The sequence below is a fragment of the Hyperoodon ampullatus genome, assembly GCF_949752795.1.
Source record: "Hyperoodon ampullatus genome assembly, chromosome: 13".
Taxonomy (NCBI): domain Eukaryota; kingdom Metazoa; phylum Chordata; class Mammalia; order Artiodactyla; family Ziphiidae; genus Hyperoodon; species Hyperoodon ampullatus.
In genome coordinates, this window is record NC_136926.1 from 16,946,456 (window position 1) to 16,965,296 (window position 18,841).

At 55.1% G+C, this 18,841-nt stretch overlaps 1 protein-coding gene across 2 annotated transcripts; it reads right to left on the reverse strand.

Moving 5' to 3' along the window:
- Positions 1 to 205: 205 nt before the first annotated feature.
- Positions 206 to 15,556, reverse strand: RAB35 (RAB35, member RAS oncogene family; the record flags this gene model as incomplete). 2 transcript variants are annotated; one of them, XM_079718073.1, is made up of 6 exons in its annotated part: positions 206 to 334; positions 1,638 to 1,762; positions 1,851 to 1,975; positions 6,479 to 6,598; positions 10,062 to 10,116; positions 15,505 to 15,556. In XM_079718073.1, the coding sequence occupies 6 exons, from the start codon at positions 15,554 to 15,556 to the stop codon at positions 206 to 208; spliced, it is 606 nt and encodes a 201-aa protein (XP_079574199.1). The 2 variants fall into 2 exon arrangements, with proteins under 2 accessions (XP_079574199.1, XP_079574200.1); XM_079718074.1 differs by lacking the exon at positions 1,638 to 1,762 and having other exon boundaries at positions 228 to 334.
- Between the last annotated feature and the right edge of the window lie 3,285 nt (positions 15,557 to 18,841).

Sequence of the window (18,841 nt, forward strand, 5' to 3'; positions counted from 1 at the left end):
CGCCAGAAGGGAAGGGCAGGCTGTCCAACACCTTCTTGGCACTCGAGGGGGGAGGGGAGGAAGTGCCGATGGCGCCTCCCGGTACAAAAACGTGGAGAGAATTCTTTAAATAACGGCACGAAACAGTGTCCCCCGAGGAGAGGAGCCCCCTGGCCTGGGGCAGGGGGAGTGGCCGCAGTGCAGTCTCTGCAGTGGGCTGGGGGCATTAGCAGCAGCGTTTCTTTCGTTTACTGTTCTTCGTGAGCTTCACCACATCGTTCTGTTGTTGCTGCTGCTGTTTCGCTAAGTTGTCTTTCTTTGCTCGGAGGACCAGCTCTGTGATGCAGTTGAACATCTGTGAGGGTGAAGGAGGCAGGGCGGCCTCAGACCAACGTGGAGGCCCCATCACAGCGTGGCCACCTCCCTGCCTCCCCGGGCCCAGCTTTCTAGTTCTACTGGTGAGTTTTTTTGTATGTGTATCTTCAAACCCTATCTAGAAGGAGGTGGTGAATTATAAAGGTCAAGGAGGAACATCATCAAAGACCTTTGAGCTACGTCTCAGGGAAGGGGTTTTCCAGTCTTTCTCTTAAAGGAGAAAGAACTCCTTTCCTTCATTTGGACTCTGGACAACACAGATAAAGGTGCCCCTGCGATGGACCAGAAGCACCCAGAGCCTGCCCACTCCACGCTACCTCCCTACACACCCTGCCTAGAACCTTCCCCGGATCACCCCACAGCTCTCCCCCACTCCCGGGAAAGGTAGCAAGTACGTGACATAAGTCGCTTCACTCATTCCCGCAACCCGGGAGGCAGAAGCTCTCACCCCGCCTCAATCTACACAAGGAACAGTGGAGCGTGGAGAGGACTCAGGGCCCCGCCACAGGCCCCTAAGTGGAAAAGCCCACACTGTGACCCTAGCCTGACGCAGGCGCCCGGGGTCCCTGCCATCAGGCAGCCCGAGCCCAGGATGCAGTGGGCTCTGGCGCCCCTGGGCTCCACACCCCACGGGCAGGACCCTCCCAAAGCCACGAGGGCAGCCAGCCTGGGCTTGTGGCAAAAGGTCCTGCTTTTCTCCAAAGACTCACAAGCGCTTTCCAGCAGCTGCAGCATTAAGTGACAGGAGGCTGCCCTGGTCCAGAGGCCTAGCCAGTCTGAGGGGATGTGCCTCCGCAGAAGCCTCGGGGGGCTCGCCCGGACACCCACCCAAGCAAGCTCTGGAGGCCACAGGAAAGCTAGCTGGTCTCTGCAGGAGGCCAAGGCCCCAAGGAAAGCCAGAGAGCAGGAAGAGGTGACAGTGGGGAGGGCAGGGGAGGGATGGGGAGGCAGAGGACCGAGTGGACACCGTGCACGGCTGTGGTGTGGAGCACGTCATAGTTTGACTCAGCTTCTCACGAGCTGGAACCTGTTTCCCATTTGAAACATGGGACTGATTTACCTCAGAGGACCGTTGAGATATGAGGTGGCACCTGTAGAGAGCCTAGCACAAGGCCTGGCACACACAGGAGGCACTCAATCAACGGCCTTTACTGTGACGTTTTCTGTCGGCCACCTGGATGCCCCGCGCAGGCCGGGGGGGGGGCAGGGAGGCCGCGGTGGTGGAGCAGAACCGGGCCGCGCTCGCCCCGCCCCCCGCCCCGCCCCTCCGGCGCAGGCCTCACCTCTTCCACGTTGACATTCTCCTTGGCGCTGGTCTCAAACAACTGGATCCCCATCTGCCCGGCGAATTTGTAGGCGTCTTCTGTCTCCACCACCTTCCGCTCAGGGTCGTCATTCTTATTCCCCACTTCAAGGCAAAGCAGGGTCAGCCCAGCCCCGTGGGAATGCCCTGCCACCCTCCATCCCACTGTCTACCCTGCTGGGTCCAGCCTCACCTAGTATCCGGCACACGTCATCACAGTTCTGGTTGATTTCGTGAAGCCACCGCTTGACGTTGACAAAGGATTCGGCACTGGTGACATCATAGACCACGATGACCCCATGGGTCCCCCGATAATATCTGTAGGACCAGGGTCTGCGTCAGAGCTTCAGCCTAAACAAGAGTAGCCCCTTCGCAGGACCCGCCTGCCCGCATCCAGACAGCGGCTGGGAAACGGCAAGGGGCGAGTGCTTTCCCCCAACACGCCCGGTGTCTCCTCTCCCTCCGGCCTCGGCTGGACATCCAGAGCCCAGCCAGCAGGTAGGATGCCGGCAGCACTGCTGCTCATGCTGCTCCCCAGGCACGGTAAGTAGGAAGCGCTCGGCCCTGCGGTGGCCAGCCAAATTGTTCAGAGGCTGCCAACAGCATGAAACTTCTTTGAAGTTGTTTTATTTTTAAAATTCAGGCAATGTTTGCATTTGACATCATATTACCACTGTCCTCTTTTTAACATTCAAAACTTTTTTCTGTCCTCAAATCTGTCATAGTAAAATGCCATTCCAAGAACACGCACCACTTGTGAAGCCTGCCAAGGTCTGTTCTCACTCCCCTGGGGGCAGGTGGGCACCTCCCCTCCTGCCACTCCAGGCTCATCCAGGCCGGGGGGCAGGTAGGGCCTGGAAATGACCTGGGCATCAGGACGCATCCAAAAGCACAGACCCCGGCGCCTAAGGTCAGCTGGAAGGTCTGCAAGGCAGGAGGATGTGAACATTCCTCTCCAGGCGCCACACCCCCCTTCACTCACGTGGCTCAGGAGGACAGATGGAGGACATCAGCCCTGGAAGGAAGAGGAGGACAGAGCCTCGCACTTCTCCAGAGCCTTCACTGACCCAGCGGCCAGGCGACAGCCCCTGCCCTGACACGTCACATCACCCAGCGCTGCAGAGATCCTCACTCACCAGGGGCTTCTGAGAACAACGAGGGTAAGAACCACTGCCTGCAACAGGCCGTGCTCACGGGTAGATGGGGACTCCCCCCTGACCCAGCCCATAGCGCCTCTGCCCTCCCAGGGCTCATCAGGGCCCCAAGCCCATAGGAAAGCAGCCCCTCCCAGGTGGCGGTTCTGAGGCACCACAGGCTGCACGAGGACGGGGCCGGCCAGGCTGGCAGGTGCAGCTGTGCTCTCACCTGCCTGCCCGTCAGCACTCTGGCCGACTCCTCACAGTCGAGGCCCGATCACAGGACACAGGTCAAACGAGCTCCATCTACGAAAGGCTGTGGTGCCCTGGGAAGGTTACTGCGTGCACCTCATGGCACCTCGGTTTCCTCAACTATAAAATGGGGGTACTAGGTCTTAACTCTTGGGGTGGTTGTGAGGACTAAGGAGATAATACATATTTCCACAAGGGCCAGCTCTTTATTATCACTATTACTATTCCTTCAGTGACAATCTGGGCCCCCAACGCAGACTGAAGAAAACCAAGGGACAGCATGGCAGGCAGCAGTGACAGCAGCTTCCCCAGGCCGGCCACCAAGGCAGTGAGAAAAGCCCAGCCTCTCTCGCGACCCCGGCTCTCCACCCTCAGACACCCGCTGACGTCCCCCAGGAGCTTCATCTGCCCGCAGCTCTGCCTTCCTGGGGACACAGCGCCCTGCCCTGGGGAGCCCGAACAATCAAGCCATCCAGGCCCTGCCCCTCCCTGCCCCCTCTAGAGCACCAGGTCATCACCTGTGTCCACCTGGTGGACACCCACCTGAGCACGTGCAGGAGAGCATGCCGGGAACCGGTGAGGACATATGATTGTCCCCCACCAGCAAAGGACATGCGAGCAGTGGACTGTGTTTCCAGACCCTCCTTTGCTGAAGACAGTTGAAGATGCCAAGAAATACCTACAGCCGCGGCCCCAGCACAAGCCCCCACTGCTCCCCAGGACCCTCCGCCTTCTCTGGGACCCAGGCAAGGGGGTGTCACCCGAGAGAACCAGTCCGGAGCTCAGAGCTCGGGCGAGGAGGGCACCGTGTGCTGGGCTTCCACCTCCTCCTGCATCAGTCATCACGGCCACGTGCCACAACTTGGCTCTATGCCAGCACAGCGCCGGTGCTTCACACCCATGACCTTACTGATCTTTGCCACACCTGGTACAAGACAGGAGGGTCACCACGTCACCAGTGAGGACGTAAGCCTGAGTGGAGTGAACTGCTGCAAGTCACAGCCTGGGCCTGAGCCCAGGGCCAGGTACGCAAGGGGCTTCCCTGCCTCCGCCTCGCCCTCTGCCCTCAGCACCCCACCCCAGCCCGTACCCCCCAGCCGCAGCTCAGGGTCAGTGAACCCCGGCCACCAGGAGGCAAGAAACAGTGAGGGGGACAACAGGGCGTTCTCGGCAGGCTAACAGGATGCAATTTTAGTTTCTCTTTTAATGCCCTGAGTCAGAAAAGGCCACGTTATTGCCCCCAGATTGCCCCAATCCTTGGAAGAGAACAAACTCCTGAAACAAACTCCAGACTCCTTCCCTCAGCCCCCAGGCAGGCCGACAGCGTTCGGCACTCCCCCTTCCCGTGCAAACCCAGATTGCCTGCAGGCGGCAGAGTTCTCCCCCAGAGGATGAGGGAGGCAGTTCACCCTCTTCCCAATGCCCTGGAAGGAGGATGGCCGGCCGGGCAGGGCTGTGCTTCTCTGCTGAAAGGGCTCAGGCTCCCCCGCCACACTGCCCTGCCTGGAGCATTTCTTGTGGCCATAGGCCCAGTATCCTCAGCTGCCCTGAATTCCCTGACTGGTTTTAACCCACAGGAGGCACCAGAGCATCTGCCGTCTGTCTCAGCCCCAGTCCCTTGGTGGTGGAGGGCCAGCAGAGAGCAGGGCTGTGGACCAGTTAAAGGCAAGAGCTTTGGCATCAGCCAGACCTCAGTTCAACTCCTAACCAAGCAAGCTAGGTTACTTCACCCTCTCTGGGCCTCAGTTTTCTTGTCTGTAAATTGGAGATAATCACGGGACTTTTTATCAGGATTAAATGAAATGAAGCAGGTAAAGTCCTTGGCGACAGTCCCGGCCCAGAGTAAGGATATCTGGGGTCAGTGCCCGTTCCTCCCGAACCCGACAAGAGGTCTTGGTCTTATTCAGGCCTCGATGCTTGGGCTGCCCAAAGCTCATGATATCTGTCCTACCCCAAGGACCCCCTGACCCCAGCTGCCCTCCTTAGCTGAGGCCTCACTGGCAGCTGCCGAGACACAAGGGGGCTCAGGCAGCTCATCGGGAAGTAGTTGCAGAGACCTGCCTTGGGCAGCCCCCAGGACTGGGGACCCCCGGGGTCTCGGGGAGTCACAGATCCCGGCACATGTGCTCACCACAGGGCTGGCCCTGTGACAGAAGCCCCCCCGCCCGGCTCCAGGCCTGCTCAGGCTCTGGCCCCTTGAAGCCCCTTGACCAGGGCCACCCACCAACCCAGCCAGCACCCCTGGACACCCCAACACTCCCAGCCACCACCGTGGGGGCTCTTCGGCCCTCACACTTCCCACCCCTCAGATCCTGAGCTGCCTCTGGATGGGTGGCCAGCCGGGGGTCTGCCCCATTTTCACCCTGCCAGGAGGAGACGAAACTTCTTCATGCCTTCCCAAGAGCCCCACTCACATAGGCTCTGCTGGGGGAGGCAAAGGAGAGGCCGATGGAAGAAGCGACCCCTCCAGGCCAGGCGCTGGCTCCTGCTCTGCACACACCCCAGTGTGGAGCCCAGGCGCTGCCCATCACAGGGAGCAGGACCCCCTTGGAAGCTCCCTCGTTTGTAAAACAGGGATGATGAGAGCACCAGCTGCAGGGAGCTCAGTGGAATCATCCGTGTTCACACGTGCATGTCCTCAAGCATACGGGACCCAGCATTAAAGCAAATCCCAAAGACAAGCCCTCTGGGAAACTAAAGCATAGGGAGTTGAGGCAACTTGCCCAAGGTCACACAGCAGAGCAAAAATGTAAATTCCCAAGTGTCTGCCTTCATAGCCCTGCTCTTTCCTGGAACCTGTTCCATTAACCAACAGCCACTCCACAGGACCCCTGCTGTCTGGAGCTCCAGCTAGGTTTTCCTCCTGTTTACAGCTAAGAATCACAAAGGTACTGCAGCAGCAAAGGAGGACAACCCTCAGCGTGAGCTGGGTTCCCAGTCGACAGCTTTGGGGAGGCAGAGGAGGGGCCACCCAACGGCCTCCTACCTACCAGTGCTCCTTCCAGGCCTCCCAGCAGAGGGAAGCCCCCTCCCGGAAGTCAGGGTGGTGACGGGAGCCTACACGGCTGACCCCATGACCCCGGCTGTCACAGCTGACACCTAACAAGAGCACTGTCATTGCCTAAGTGTTTCACCACCTGGCGAAGCCAACATCACCACTGCTACCCCATTTTAAAGACAAAGGAACCAAAGGCCAGAGGGTCAGCAGACTGGCGCGTGCTGTCCCACCACGCCCCCTCCTCCTCTTGCAGCCTCAGGAAGAGGAAGGGCCCCACTCGACACCACCCACTGCAGCCAGCAAGGAGCTCACCTCCCAACAGTCGCGGGGGCCCGCCCCAGTGGCATTTCTATCGTGACCCGGCACTAGTGGCTCAACTGTGTCTGAATGTCGGTGGCAAGGGGTCTGAGTGGGAGCGGGGCTGGCCTGACTCACGTGGAGGTGATGGTGCGGAAGCGCTCCTGCCCGGCCGTGTCCCAGATCTGCAGCTTCACTTTCTCCCCGTTGATCTCCACAGTCCGAATCTTAAAATCCACTCCGATCGTGGTGATGTAACTGCCTGCACACACACAGATGTTAGCAGGGCCCACAGGCCGCCCTGGTCAGACCACGCCCTAAATGGCACAGGTGACCCTGGGCTCCACCGTCCCGTCCCGCCCCGCTCACTCCAAGTGCCTGGTGGACACCGCCCTGAACAAAAAAGACAAAGTCCGAGCCCCAAGGTGAGGGCAACAGACAGGATACAATGAAACAAAGTGATAAAGAAGACAACTTCAAGAGCAATGAGTGCCACAGAGGAAATGAAACGGGACGTGACTTGGGGGAGGGGACACGCCCCTCTACTAGAGTGGCCGGGGCATGGACACGTTCACTGTGGCCTGGGAACGGTGGGAGCCTATGATGCATTCCGGGTTTCTCTTTTCTAGTCCAAACATTTTAAATGACCCACAAAATTAACTTCCTAAAACATAAACAAGTCATATGCACACTACTGTATGTAAAAAATATATATCTATATACAAATAAAATAGATCACGAATAAGGACCTATTATATATATAAAACAGGAAACTACTCGATACTCTGTAATATTCTGTATGGGAAAAGAATCCAGAAAAGAGTGGATATATGTATTTGTATAACTGATTCACTTTGCTGTACAGCAGAAAGTAACACAACAGTGTAAATCAGCTATACTCCAATAAAAACTAAAACAATAAAACTAAGTCCCCACCTGCAATTTGAAAAACACTGCTCCAGGCAGAGGAGACGGCAGCAAACGTAGCAGTGGTGGGGGGAGGGGGGAGTGGCCTGAGGTCAGGCGCACGGAGGGAGGCGGGTTGCGGGGGGCGGTGAGCAAGGCCAAAGGCCAGGTCTTGGCCTTGGTGCCATTTTCAAGAGCTTGGACTTTCTCCTCAGTGTGTGACAGGGAGGCACTGAAGGGTTTCATCCAAGCATGAGCTGCATTGTAAATAGCTCTCTTGGGGCATCTGTGTGAAAGATGGAGTTAAAGAGAATTTTTGGCAACAGGATAGTCCTGTCCAGGCTTACAAAGGCCCGAATGCTACAAGAGCCCATGTTCTCACTCCATTTGGAGCTGACAGTGTGACCCGGTGCCGCAGCCATGACACACACACAACTGACTCTATCAAGTGTGTAGAGTGGATAGGAAAGGTCAAAGTTCAAAGTGGGGTGGAGATCAAGGAAGGCTCTTGGGCGCAAGTCACATTTAGACCTGGCTTGAGAGAATAGGTATGATTTCAAAGGCTGAGATTAGCTGGGGGAAAGACATCCCACCCAGAAGAAAAGAACTGAGGCAGCACAGAGGACAAGGCGGCATCTGGCTCTCTGCAGGGACTGGATTACACCAAGGAGAGCAGCCCAGCACCTAGTGCTGTGGGCACTTGATACACAGCTGATGGCTGAATAAGTGAGCGAGCTAGTGAAAACACAAAAAAGCATGAACAGGGCTTCCCTGGTGGCGCAGTGGTTGAGAGTCCGCCTGCCGATGCAGGGGATACGGGTTCGTGCCCCGGTCTGGGAAGATCCCACATGCCGCGGAGCGGCTGGGCCCGTGAGCCATGGCCGCTGAGCCTGCGCGTCCGGAGCCTGTGCTCTGCAACGGGAGTGGCCACAACAGTGAGAGGCCCGCGTACCGCAAAAAAAAAAAAAAAAAAAAAAAAAGCATGAACAGACAGCATGAGGCAGGAAGCTGGAAAGGTGAACTGAAGATAGATAGATTATGAAGGCCAGTCGTTTTCAACAGAGGATTGTTGAGTCACCCCCGCCAGAAGACACTTGGCAATGTCTGGAGACATTTTCGGTTGTCACAACTGGGAGGGGGAAGGGTGCTGGCATCTAGTGGGTGGAGCCCAGGGATGCACTCAGCATCCTTCAATGCACAGGACAGTCCCCACAGCAAAGAACTACAGGGCCCAGAGCTTCAGTGGTGCTACAGTGGAGAAACCTTGCTGTGAACTCTGCTCACTTAAGAGAGGACCGCTGAGGTTTTTAAACAGAGGAAACCCTGCCAGAGACATGCATGAGCAAGATGAACTCAGCAGTCTGGTACGGGATGGGCAGGAGCTGCTGTAATGCTTCAGGCTACAACCAACAGCAGTCTGAACTGGTAGTAGAAATGGAAAGGAGAGAGGTTGCAAAAGAGAACCCTCCAAGGGTTGAGAGCTGACAGGAGGGGGAATCGGAGGGGCATAAGGAGGAAGAGGAATGTTTTCCAGCACAGTGAGAAGTGCCCACTAGTCACCATTCTCGAACAGGAGACAACAGCAACGACAAACCCCTGGTGTTTACTGAGAGATTACGTAGTCCTGGGGAATCCTTGCAGTAACCCTACGTGGGAGGGATGGGGATCGGTCCCACTTTTAAAGATGAGCTGAGACTCGGTCACACTCATGGTCACATAGAGAAGACAACTCTTTCCAATGTCACGCCACCAGGGGTGTGCAGGGCCACTGTCAGGAGAAACCCACGTCTCCCTTCCTCAAGAGAGAGGCGTCCACCACGTAATCACTTCCTAAGTGAGGCTCGCCCCTCAATTGCATCACGGGAATTCCCAGAGGTAGTCACGCATCAGTCCTCGATCAGAGAGGCCAAGACAGCCCCGAAGCCTCTGCACTGAACCTGATGTGCTCGACCAATGAAAATGTGCCCCACTTCACCAGTGATCAGGGAAACACAAGATTGAACGAGCAGCACTTTTTGCCTATCAGCTGAGCAAAAATGAACACCACTAAGACCTAGTACCGATCAGCATTGACAAGGGGCTCTTTAGACCCCTTCAACTTAGTACAGCTTCTGTGAAAGGCGAACTGGCAGTACCTGTGAAAAATTTAAAAGCACATACCCCCTGACCTAGTAACTCCACTTCTATTCAAGAATAAACACACAGTGTGTCCCAAGAAATACAGCACCACTTAAAATAGAGGCAACCAGAAAGCATGCACGCATCAAGAACACTGTTTATGAACGACGTGCATCCCTGAACAGCCCAGGAAGCTGCACAGCCATTCAAAAGTACCACAAGTCTGCATGTAGACGTGCAAGGATGATCCCTGATATGCCGAGGGGAAGGCAAGTGGCCGGCCCACAGCGTGTGGAGTCGAGTGAGAGACACATCACACCGAGCAGAGGCTACCAGGGCACCCGAGGTGGGGGCGGGGCGGGGGTTGGGGAGCAGCGCTCCGCTTTCACTGTATTGAGCCTTCCTGTTTGACACTTTATACAGGCATGTCCTAACTTGTCGTTTTTTCTTTCTTTTTTAAATGTTAGGACACAAAAAAGACCCTGAGTAGAAAAAGGATGGGCCTGCAGAAGGATTGTTTTGAACAAGAGAGATGAAGACCGACCACAGAGGCTTCTAACCCACGCCCCCTCCTCCTCCTTCCCTGTCTGGCGATCAGAATGAGGACTTTTCTGACATTAGGCAGAGGCCAGGGTGTTCTGGCGCCAGGAGAAGGGATGTTAAAACCAAAACACCCGGCAGCATCCCAGGGACACACTCACCTGAGAAAGTGTTGTCTGCAAAACGTAACAGTAAACTGCTCTTGCCGACACCTGCAGGGGAGGAAAGCAGGAGATGAGAGGAGGCCCGGGTCCCCACTCCAACCCCTGCCCCTCTTCAGGGAGATGGTCCCGAGTCCTAACTCTTCAGAGGCAGAGCAGCACCCATCTCCCTCCCCAACCAGCCTGCACCAGAACACGTCTCCCCTTGGATCTCTGACCTCTTCCTCCATCTCAGTGTAAGACACGAGCTGGGCCCGTGTGAGGGCCAGGCCCAGCAACCCCAAGGAAGAGACCCAACGACGGACACGAAGCAGGGGAAGGCCGACCAAGGGATACTGGTCCCAAGGTGTGTCTAGGACGTAGTCCCTGGAAAACGCACATCACATGTGGAGCTTCGGTTTGGTGAGAGACAAGGGGCTGCATGGCTGCAAAGCACCCTGGAGATCCTCAGGGCTATTCTGCACACGAAGTAAGTGAGGCGCAGACAACTTGAACCGACTGTCGGCCACCTTCACCCCGGCTGATGCCACGGGTGGCTACATGGGCGGCGAGGGCGACGTCCGCCTGACACCCCCCAGCCCGACAGCTCAGGGTGCTCAGACCATTTCACTTCCCACAGTCTCTCCTGTTCCAAGAACAGGCAGAACCGTCGTAAGGGTGGCTTCCCTTTACTTCAACACATGGCAGCTTTAGCTTCCAGGTGCACCTGTCCTACGCCCTGTGTCCTCCTGTCCCTGCCCCTGCCCCCACCCCCCAAGCCAGCTGGGTCAACTGAGCACAGAAGGAAAGCACTAGCACACACAGTGCACTGCGTGTGGCCGGCACTTGGATGTTCCTGCAAGTCCAGCTGCATCTCTTAAGATGAGGTATCAGAGGCTCCAAGAAGCTACACGGCTGGTCTAGGGGCCTCGGCAGGAGCATGGAGCTGGATCTGAATCCAGGGCTGTCCACCCTGGAGCTCCATGGCTCTTGCCAATACATGCTGCTTGGGAGGTCTTCTTGCATCTGCTTTGGGAAGTGGAACAAAAAAACCCAAAGTGGCTCCTGTGTCCCATGCCTGTCAGAGTCTTAGCAGCAGTGCTATCAAAGCTAGACAAGAGGAGACCTTAACCCAGGGTCTCAGGCCCCACGCCTACGCCCCCAGCTAAGAGCGAACTTTGAGTGCGTGTGCCTGGCTGTGGGGAGGAACCCGCGCGCTCACCAGATACTCAGAGGGCGCTGCCGCTGCCCCATTCCCAGTGGACCCAGGCGTCCTCTCTGACGATCTCCTCTGGGGACCTCTCCAAGTGGGTGAGTCGCCCAGCGATGCCCAGAAGAACTTGTCTCATGGAGTGAACCAGGGTCTGACCATCCTGAAGACAGGCTGGGCGCAGCTCTGAGCAGACAGGTGCCGCAGCCCCGGTCCCCGCCGCTCAGCCGCAGCCTGCCGCGCTGGGGCCACTTCCTCTGCGAGGCTTCCTGCCCAGCCTGAGGAGAGCCCCAGTCCTGGGCTAGTCCCTCACGGCGCTCTGCCCAGCGCCCACACCCCATCGGCCCCGCCGGCTCCTTGCTTCCTCCTGGAGACTCCTGGCCCGCTTACTCAGCAAAAACCTTGTGTCTGGGCCACTGGGCCATGAGTTCCTCTAGGAAGGAGGTCTCGCTTCACTTGCCCTGCACGTTCACGGGGCTGGAAGCTGGGCCTAGCGCTCAGTAGGGGCCAACAAAACACTTTAGTGAATTTATGACTAAGCCAATGCCAATCACAGACAGCCATGCTACCCAACGCTACGGCTGCAGCAGTAAAAGGAGCCCAAGCAGTGGTGGTGAAACTTTCGGGGGGCGGCAGAATCCTTTTTTTAAGTTACATGGTATCTGACTCGCATACCTCTAAGGGCGGGGGGTGCTCTCTGCGTGAAGCAGGGAAGCAGCAGCGTCCCCCCAGCCTGGCCTCTCCAGGGGCCCTTCATTCACCCCAAGATCGTTTGCAGAGCCGCTCAAAACCACTACAGTCACCACGTCAACGGCTTCTTCAGGCCAGCAGCCACCTCTGGCCTCGCTCTTCCCCCCGAAAGGAAGGGACACCCACCCAGAGAAACACCGTTTCCTAAATATCCCTGAAGAAGCCACCTTGGGAACACACGCTGCTACCATTCACCCTGCAGCACCCGCCCAGGGGAGGAAGTGACGGGTACCAATCTGCCTTCACCACAGCCGAAGTCAGCAGCTTTCCAGGGGCCATGTCCAGCACGCACCCCGACAGGCCAGCCCCATCATCCTCGACCCTGCAGAGAGCACAGGCCCTGGCCCTTGATGCCTCTTGGTAGCGGGGAGACAGATTCTCTCTGCAAAAAGCTTACCCACCACTCTCAGTCACCACTGCTCTCCCTGCATCAAACTCCTTCTTGCCCCTGCCTTCTGCCTCTTGCCCTACACAGATGCTCTGGTCCTCAAAATGCCTCCACAGAAGCCCCCACCCTTGGCCGTGCTCCTCCCTTGGGCTCTACTTCCCTCATCCCCCTTTGCTTCGGTTCTAGACTGCTGGAGACCCTTAGACCTTTGAGTAAAGTGTTCTCAGGTTTAATCCTGGCTCAGGAACTAATTCCCTGTATAGGCTCAGACAGGTCACCCCCACTCCGAGCCTCAGTTCACTCATCTGTGAGGTCGAAAGCTTCAACTAGACCTTCAACAGCCACTGCGGCCTCCAGGTTCTAAGGATGAGTCTGGCTGGCCCCATGGATCAGATGTAATGCTGTCACAAATCAGAGCCAATGTCAGAAGAGCATAAGAGAAAGTATACAACCTTAGGCACAAACAAGAGCTGCAAAAGCTGAGGGGTTGTATTCCAGAAGCGTGTACAATGTGGCAGAGTGGGAAGAAGAGCTCTAGGTTTATACAGAAAGAAACTAACACTCATTGAGGGCCTACTGTTTGCCAGGCCCCACACCAGCTGCTCACAAAGCATCATGTGCATTAACTCCTGGCTTTGCCTCTGAAGAGCTGTGTGACTTGGGGCAAGACAGTCAGCTACTCTGAGCCTTAGTTTCCTTATTTGACAAACCACACAGGCAACGTGTAAGGATCAAATGAGAGAGTATCTATGAAATCGTTTGAAAAACCTTAAGGAAGCATCACATAAGGAGCCAGGTTCAGGGGAGGGCGTGATGTTAGTCTCCTTGCTCAGTTGCCAAAGCTTAGTTTGAACTTCCATGGCTACCATCTCCCAGCCTCATAAGCATTGGGCTTTGAGTATCAGCTCACTGTCAGGAGAAATTAAACTGTAAAACATCCGTCTCCTCTACACAACGTAGTCCTACACGCTCGGACTGAACAAGGAACCAGGTCACATAAATCTTGACCCAGTGAGTCTTCTTCCACACCTAACTTCTGAGTGAAAAATCAATACACCATGCAAAATGTACAGTGAGAAAGGGGCCAAGACCATCTCCTGGGTTTCACCAGGGAGAAAAGCCAATAGGGTGCATCTTCTGGCTAAGCTTATGCTTTTCATTTTTGTATATCAACACACAGGCCCCAGATGTCTTGCAGAGAGATAGGGACCCTGACCATGGTAGCCTGACTTTAACTCCAAAAGGAGAGAAATCACCCTGGTGCCAGCCCCTCAGAACCAAGGTGAGGGCTGAAATCAAAACCTGAAAGGCATAAGCCTCAGGACCCCATGAAATGCCCGAGGCCATCTCCAAGAACGAGGCTACACAGCTTGTCTGGTTTTCTTTCATTCAAACCACAATAAATCCATCCTCCACCTTTCTAACTCCTCCCCCAGCCACAGCTACTCTTCATCTCCCTAGTTAGCCCCTAACTTTTCTCCCTTCCACCAGCAGCCTCAGAAGCCTCAGCCACCCTTCACCTGATCCAAACCACCAGCCACGTCCCAATTCAGCTCCACGGTGAGACCACGACCCACCCACCTTCCTGGTCCAGCTATGACACTGTCACAGCACTCCCACATCAGGGTCTGACAACCCCTTTGATTTGGTCCCCTCTTTCCTTAACAATCCATGGGTTCCACCACCAACCTGGCCCCTGCCTCCAGTAACATGACACTGCTGCCAACACTCAACTCAGGTCTGGTCTATAAGTCTGGCACGTTCCCAAGCCTCCCTCCCCATCATAAAATCCCAGCACCTCTGCTATGCTCCCATAAACCTCCTGGGGCCTGCCTCCCTGACCCATTGGTCACCCCGTAAACCTGTTTACCTGCCACACTCCAAACACTTCTAAAACCCTCCACCCTGGGACTTCCCTGGTGGTCCAGTGGGTAAGACTCCATGCTCCCAATGCAGGGGGCCGGGGTTCGATCCCTGGTCGGGGAACTAGAGCCCACACACGTCTCAACTAAGAGTTCGCATGCTGCAACTAAGGAGCCCATCTGCCGCAACAAAGACCTGACACAGCCTAAATAAATAAATAAATGTTTTTAAAAAATCCTCCACCCTTTCTCAGAAACCAGCCTATCTTTTCTTAAGACACTTGATATTCATTCATTCATTCAATAAGTATACATTAGGCATCTACTGGGTGTGAGGCACTGCACTAGGCACTGGAGAGGGAGCTAGGAGCTCTACAGGAGTGTATAAATGGTCAAAGCACTTTTGTAATGTTGGCCAACCCACCTCCAACACCCGTCTAGCAGACAGTATGTAACAGCAAACACACACTGAGCACTCACTATGTGCCCGGCTCTGTTCTGAACACTGTGTGTGCATTATTTCACTGAATACTCAATCAGCCCAGTGAGGCAGATCCTATTACTATTCCATTTTACAGATGAGGAAATGGAACCATACAGAGGTAATAATGCAGCAGGAATGTACCAGGCCCTGCACAAAGTGCTTTACCCATCTTACATCATTTAAACCTCACAGGAATCCCATGAGGCAGGTTCTGGGAATATGCCCATTTTACAGAGGAAGAAACCGAGGCTTACAAAGGCTACTGATAACACATCAACAGCTAACATCTATCTGGAGCTCACTTTCTGCCAGGTCGAGTACTAAGCACTTTCCCAGCTGTATCTCATCCAATACTCACACCACCCAGCGAGGCAAGTCCCCACTTCTCAGATGAGGGAACTGAGGCTCAGAAAGGCGAAACAACTCGCCCAAGGTCAGAGTGAGGAAGCTGGTAGTCCTAGGACTCGAACCCAGGTCCCTCCAACTCCAGAGATCGCGCGACTTGACCAAGGTCATACGTGAGGCAGGGACCGGCGCGGCGAGTGGACCGGGCGCCCAGCCCCAAGCCCCGCGCACCCGGCTCCGCAGCCCGGCACCCCAGCCTCACCTCGGCGCGGCCCGGAGCCCCTCCGCGCGCCCCTGGGGCCGCCGGCCGCCCCGCCCGCCCCGCGCGGGCCGGCACCTCCCCGCCCGCCTGTCCTCCCCGAGGCTCTTGCGGGCCGCGCCCGGCAGGGCCCACGCCGCCTCCGGCCGCTGCGGCCCTTACCGCTGTCGCCGATGATGAGCAGCTTGAAGAGGTGGTCGTAGTCCCGGGCCATGGCGGGCGGGGGAGGCGAGCGCTAGCGGGCGGGGTCGGTGCTGGCCTCGCGATCCGCAGCTCCCTCCGGGGTGCTCCGGCAGCGGCGGATCCACTTCCCGAACAAACAGCCGGAACTGACAGAAACACCTCCCTCCGCTCCCCCTCCTCCTCCTCCTCTTCAGCAGCCGCGGCCGCTGCCACCACCTCCCTCCTTCCCGCCCCGCCCCGCCACTGCGCAGGCGCAGCTCCTGGCACCGCCTCTGCGCAGCCGCGGTCGCGGCCAGCCGCGCCCTCTCCGCGCTCACGCACTGCGCATGCGCCCTGGCAGGGTCTCGCGGGCGCTGAGCGGTCTTCCCCGCGTCCCGTCTGTGAACGTCGCTGCCGCCAGACCTCCGCAGCCCCCTGCCCGGAAGTCTCGGAGAGCGGAGCTACGGTCGAAACCTAACTGCAAGAAGCCGAGAGTGCCGGAGAAGCCCGGCCGTGGCCCGGGACGGACTCGCTTCTTCATCTTCAAGACTCGCAAGCGCTGCGGAGAGAGAAAGACTGGCAGGCAGTGACCGGCGGGGCGGCTCTTAGGCCGAGCTCCCGGTTTCTCGGGACTGGGGACTCGGACACTTCGCTCCCTTCTGTCTGGACGCTGCCTCCGGGGTGCTGACTCCGGGCCCTCCACCGTGTCCCGGGGCTGTGGACAGGACGCCTAGGCGGCTGGAGGCTGCGGAGTTTTACAGGACAGGAGCCGGGACGTAGCGTGTTAGGAGTGTGGCCTTTGACGTCAGCGCCGGGGCGAAGTCACATCCCAGCCCTGTGACCTCTTGAAGCCTAAGTTACCCCGTTGGTAAAGCGGGATGGGTGGTTCCAGATTCAGCGTCTCTTCCAGCTTGACGCAGAGCTTGGGAGATGAATGACCCGGCGTGTAAGATGCACCCCTGGGATCGACAGCAGCAGCTCCCGCGGCTTCAGTTGCACAGCATCTACAGATAATACTTCTCCGGATCGCGTGGTAGGAAGACCTGGGCCGCAGAAGTTAAGCGGTATTCGGTTTATCATTAGCCCTAGTTTTTTTCTTCCCCCGTTTTAGAGTAAGTTCCTACCTGCACTAAAAGTAGGACGCGCCTACCGCCATCATTTGTAGAACTGTAGGGAAAAGATTTGTTACTTACAAGTTCTGTACAGCCCTGTCCCTTTCTAGTCAAGTACCTGTTGGATATTTCTACTTGTTTTCTCAAACTTCTTTTTATCTTGACTTTATACAAAATAGTGCTTGTGGAGTTTTTTTAAATGTACAGAAGCTTACCAAAAAGCACAAGTTACTGTTTTTCCCTCAGACCCACTCCTCACAGGTAACCCCTGTTAATAAGTTTCTTGGATACCTTAAAATGCTTAACAAATATTTTCTGAATGCATAAATGTCCTTCAATGAATTTTCTTTGTGCAATCACATGTGTATGTAAGTTGCCTTTTCTCTTTAACAACATACTTAAACCTTCTGTCATTTCACAGCTGCGGGGTACTGGCACTCCATCATACGGTGGTATTTAACCACTCTGCTGTTGATAGGCATTCATGTTTCTAATTTCTTGTTATTATAAACATTGTTGCAGGGAAGATCCTTGAACAGCACATGGAGTGTCTGACTCAAGCTTTGAGTTGTTCTTCCAGGAGCTGAGAATCAGCCTGGCGATGACAAAAGAACATGGACTTGGGATCCACAGGTGCTAGCTGGGAGGGGAGCTATTCATATGATCACTGAAAAAATGGTTCTTCGTGGTCTGGGAAAGGTTAGTGGGATCGCCTTTGATCCAACAGTTTTAGGAAATATAAGGGAAGAAAGAAGCCTCAGAGTATTCCCCAGGCAAGCACATCCTCCCCTGACCAGCCAGTGAGGCAGGAAGTCACTCTAGATCATCTTCTCAACGTGCTCTGGAATCAGAGAGACTTTGGAATCCTGGCTCCATCTCTTAAAAGCTTCGAGATTTTGGAAAAGTCACATCACAATGTCTCAGAGCCCCAGTTTCTTCAGAATAGTTGTAAAGATTAGAGATATGTTTGCAAATTACCTGGCTCATATAGGCATGTGATAAACAGTAACTAATGCTGTTAAACCAAGGTCATTTTCCACTGACTCATTCATGCTTTCGGCCATTTCCTGTTGCAGACTCAAGCACATATGCCCAAGGCAGCCTCCTGATATCAGGGCTATAGGATACTTTGAAGAAGTACAACAGAATTGGCCATTATGAAGACCAGACTCCTGACTTGCCTGCCTTCTGGAAAGCAATAGGCATTAATTCCTTCATTTATTCAAGTAGCCATTTAATGAGTACTCACTATTTATTATGTGCCACAGACTATAGGATAGAGCTTTTCCCATCCAGGAGCTTTCAGTCTCATCAGAGATAAGACACACTCATGAGAAATAAAATATACATGACAATATAAGAGAGAAAATAGCTGTCAAGCAGCCTAGACTTCAGAGGAGAGCTATCACTTTCAGCTAGAATGATGGGGAAAGGATTTCATCATAAAAATGTCATGATGGAATTGGAATTTAGAGAGCTGTGGATGGCGGGTGTATTTAGATAGCTGCTGTCACAGCCGTAAGGATCATCTATTTTAGCTTTGAGGGAGAAACCCCTGCAGGCCAGGATGTGTGCCTGGCTCCCAAAAATGAAACTGTGAGCACATTTCCCTCTAGAAACATTGTTTTAAATTATCTAAACTACAATTCAATGACGAGCTATGTTATGGTAGCTAGATTATAAAGTCTATATCTAGAAATAGACAAACTTTTGTGATCTGAGGTAAGTAGCAGTATGTGCCACTGATGGGAAACTTTGTTCCACTGTTCTGAACAGCCAGCTTACAGATGAGCTTTGCAGTACCACCTGTTCATACAGTAGAAACTACACTAGGGAGGCATTGAAAGTTCTTGAGCAGAGCAGCAGTATCAGAATCTTTGGGGAAGGTTATCTGGTGCAAGCATGCAGGACGGATTTCAGCTGCAGCGCTTTAAGGGTTACTGCCGAAGCCCAGGTGTGAGGTAACAGCAGGAAGGGACAGGTGCCAACGCTATCTACCAAATCAGTGTTTTTAAAAGATCACATAGGGACTGCCCTGGCGGTCCAGTGGTTAGGACTCTGCACTCCCACTGCAGGGGCCCGGGTTTGATCCCTGGTCAGGGAATTAAGATCCCACAAGCCACATGGCACAGCCAAAAATAAAATAAAAATAACAAAATTTACCTGACAACTGGATTCCTTTGCTGATTCAGTAGGTACTGTGTGCCTACTAGGTGCCCGGCACC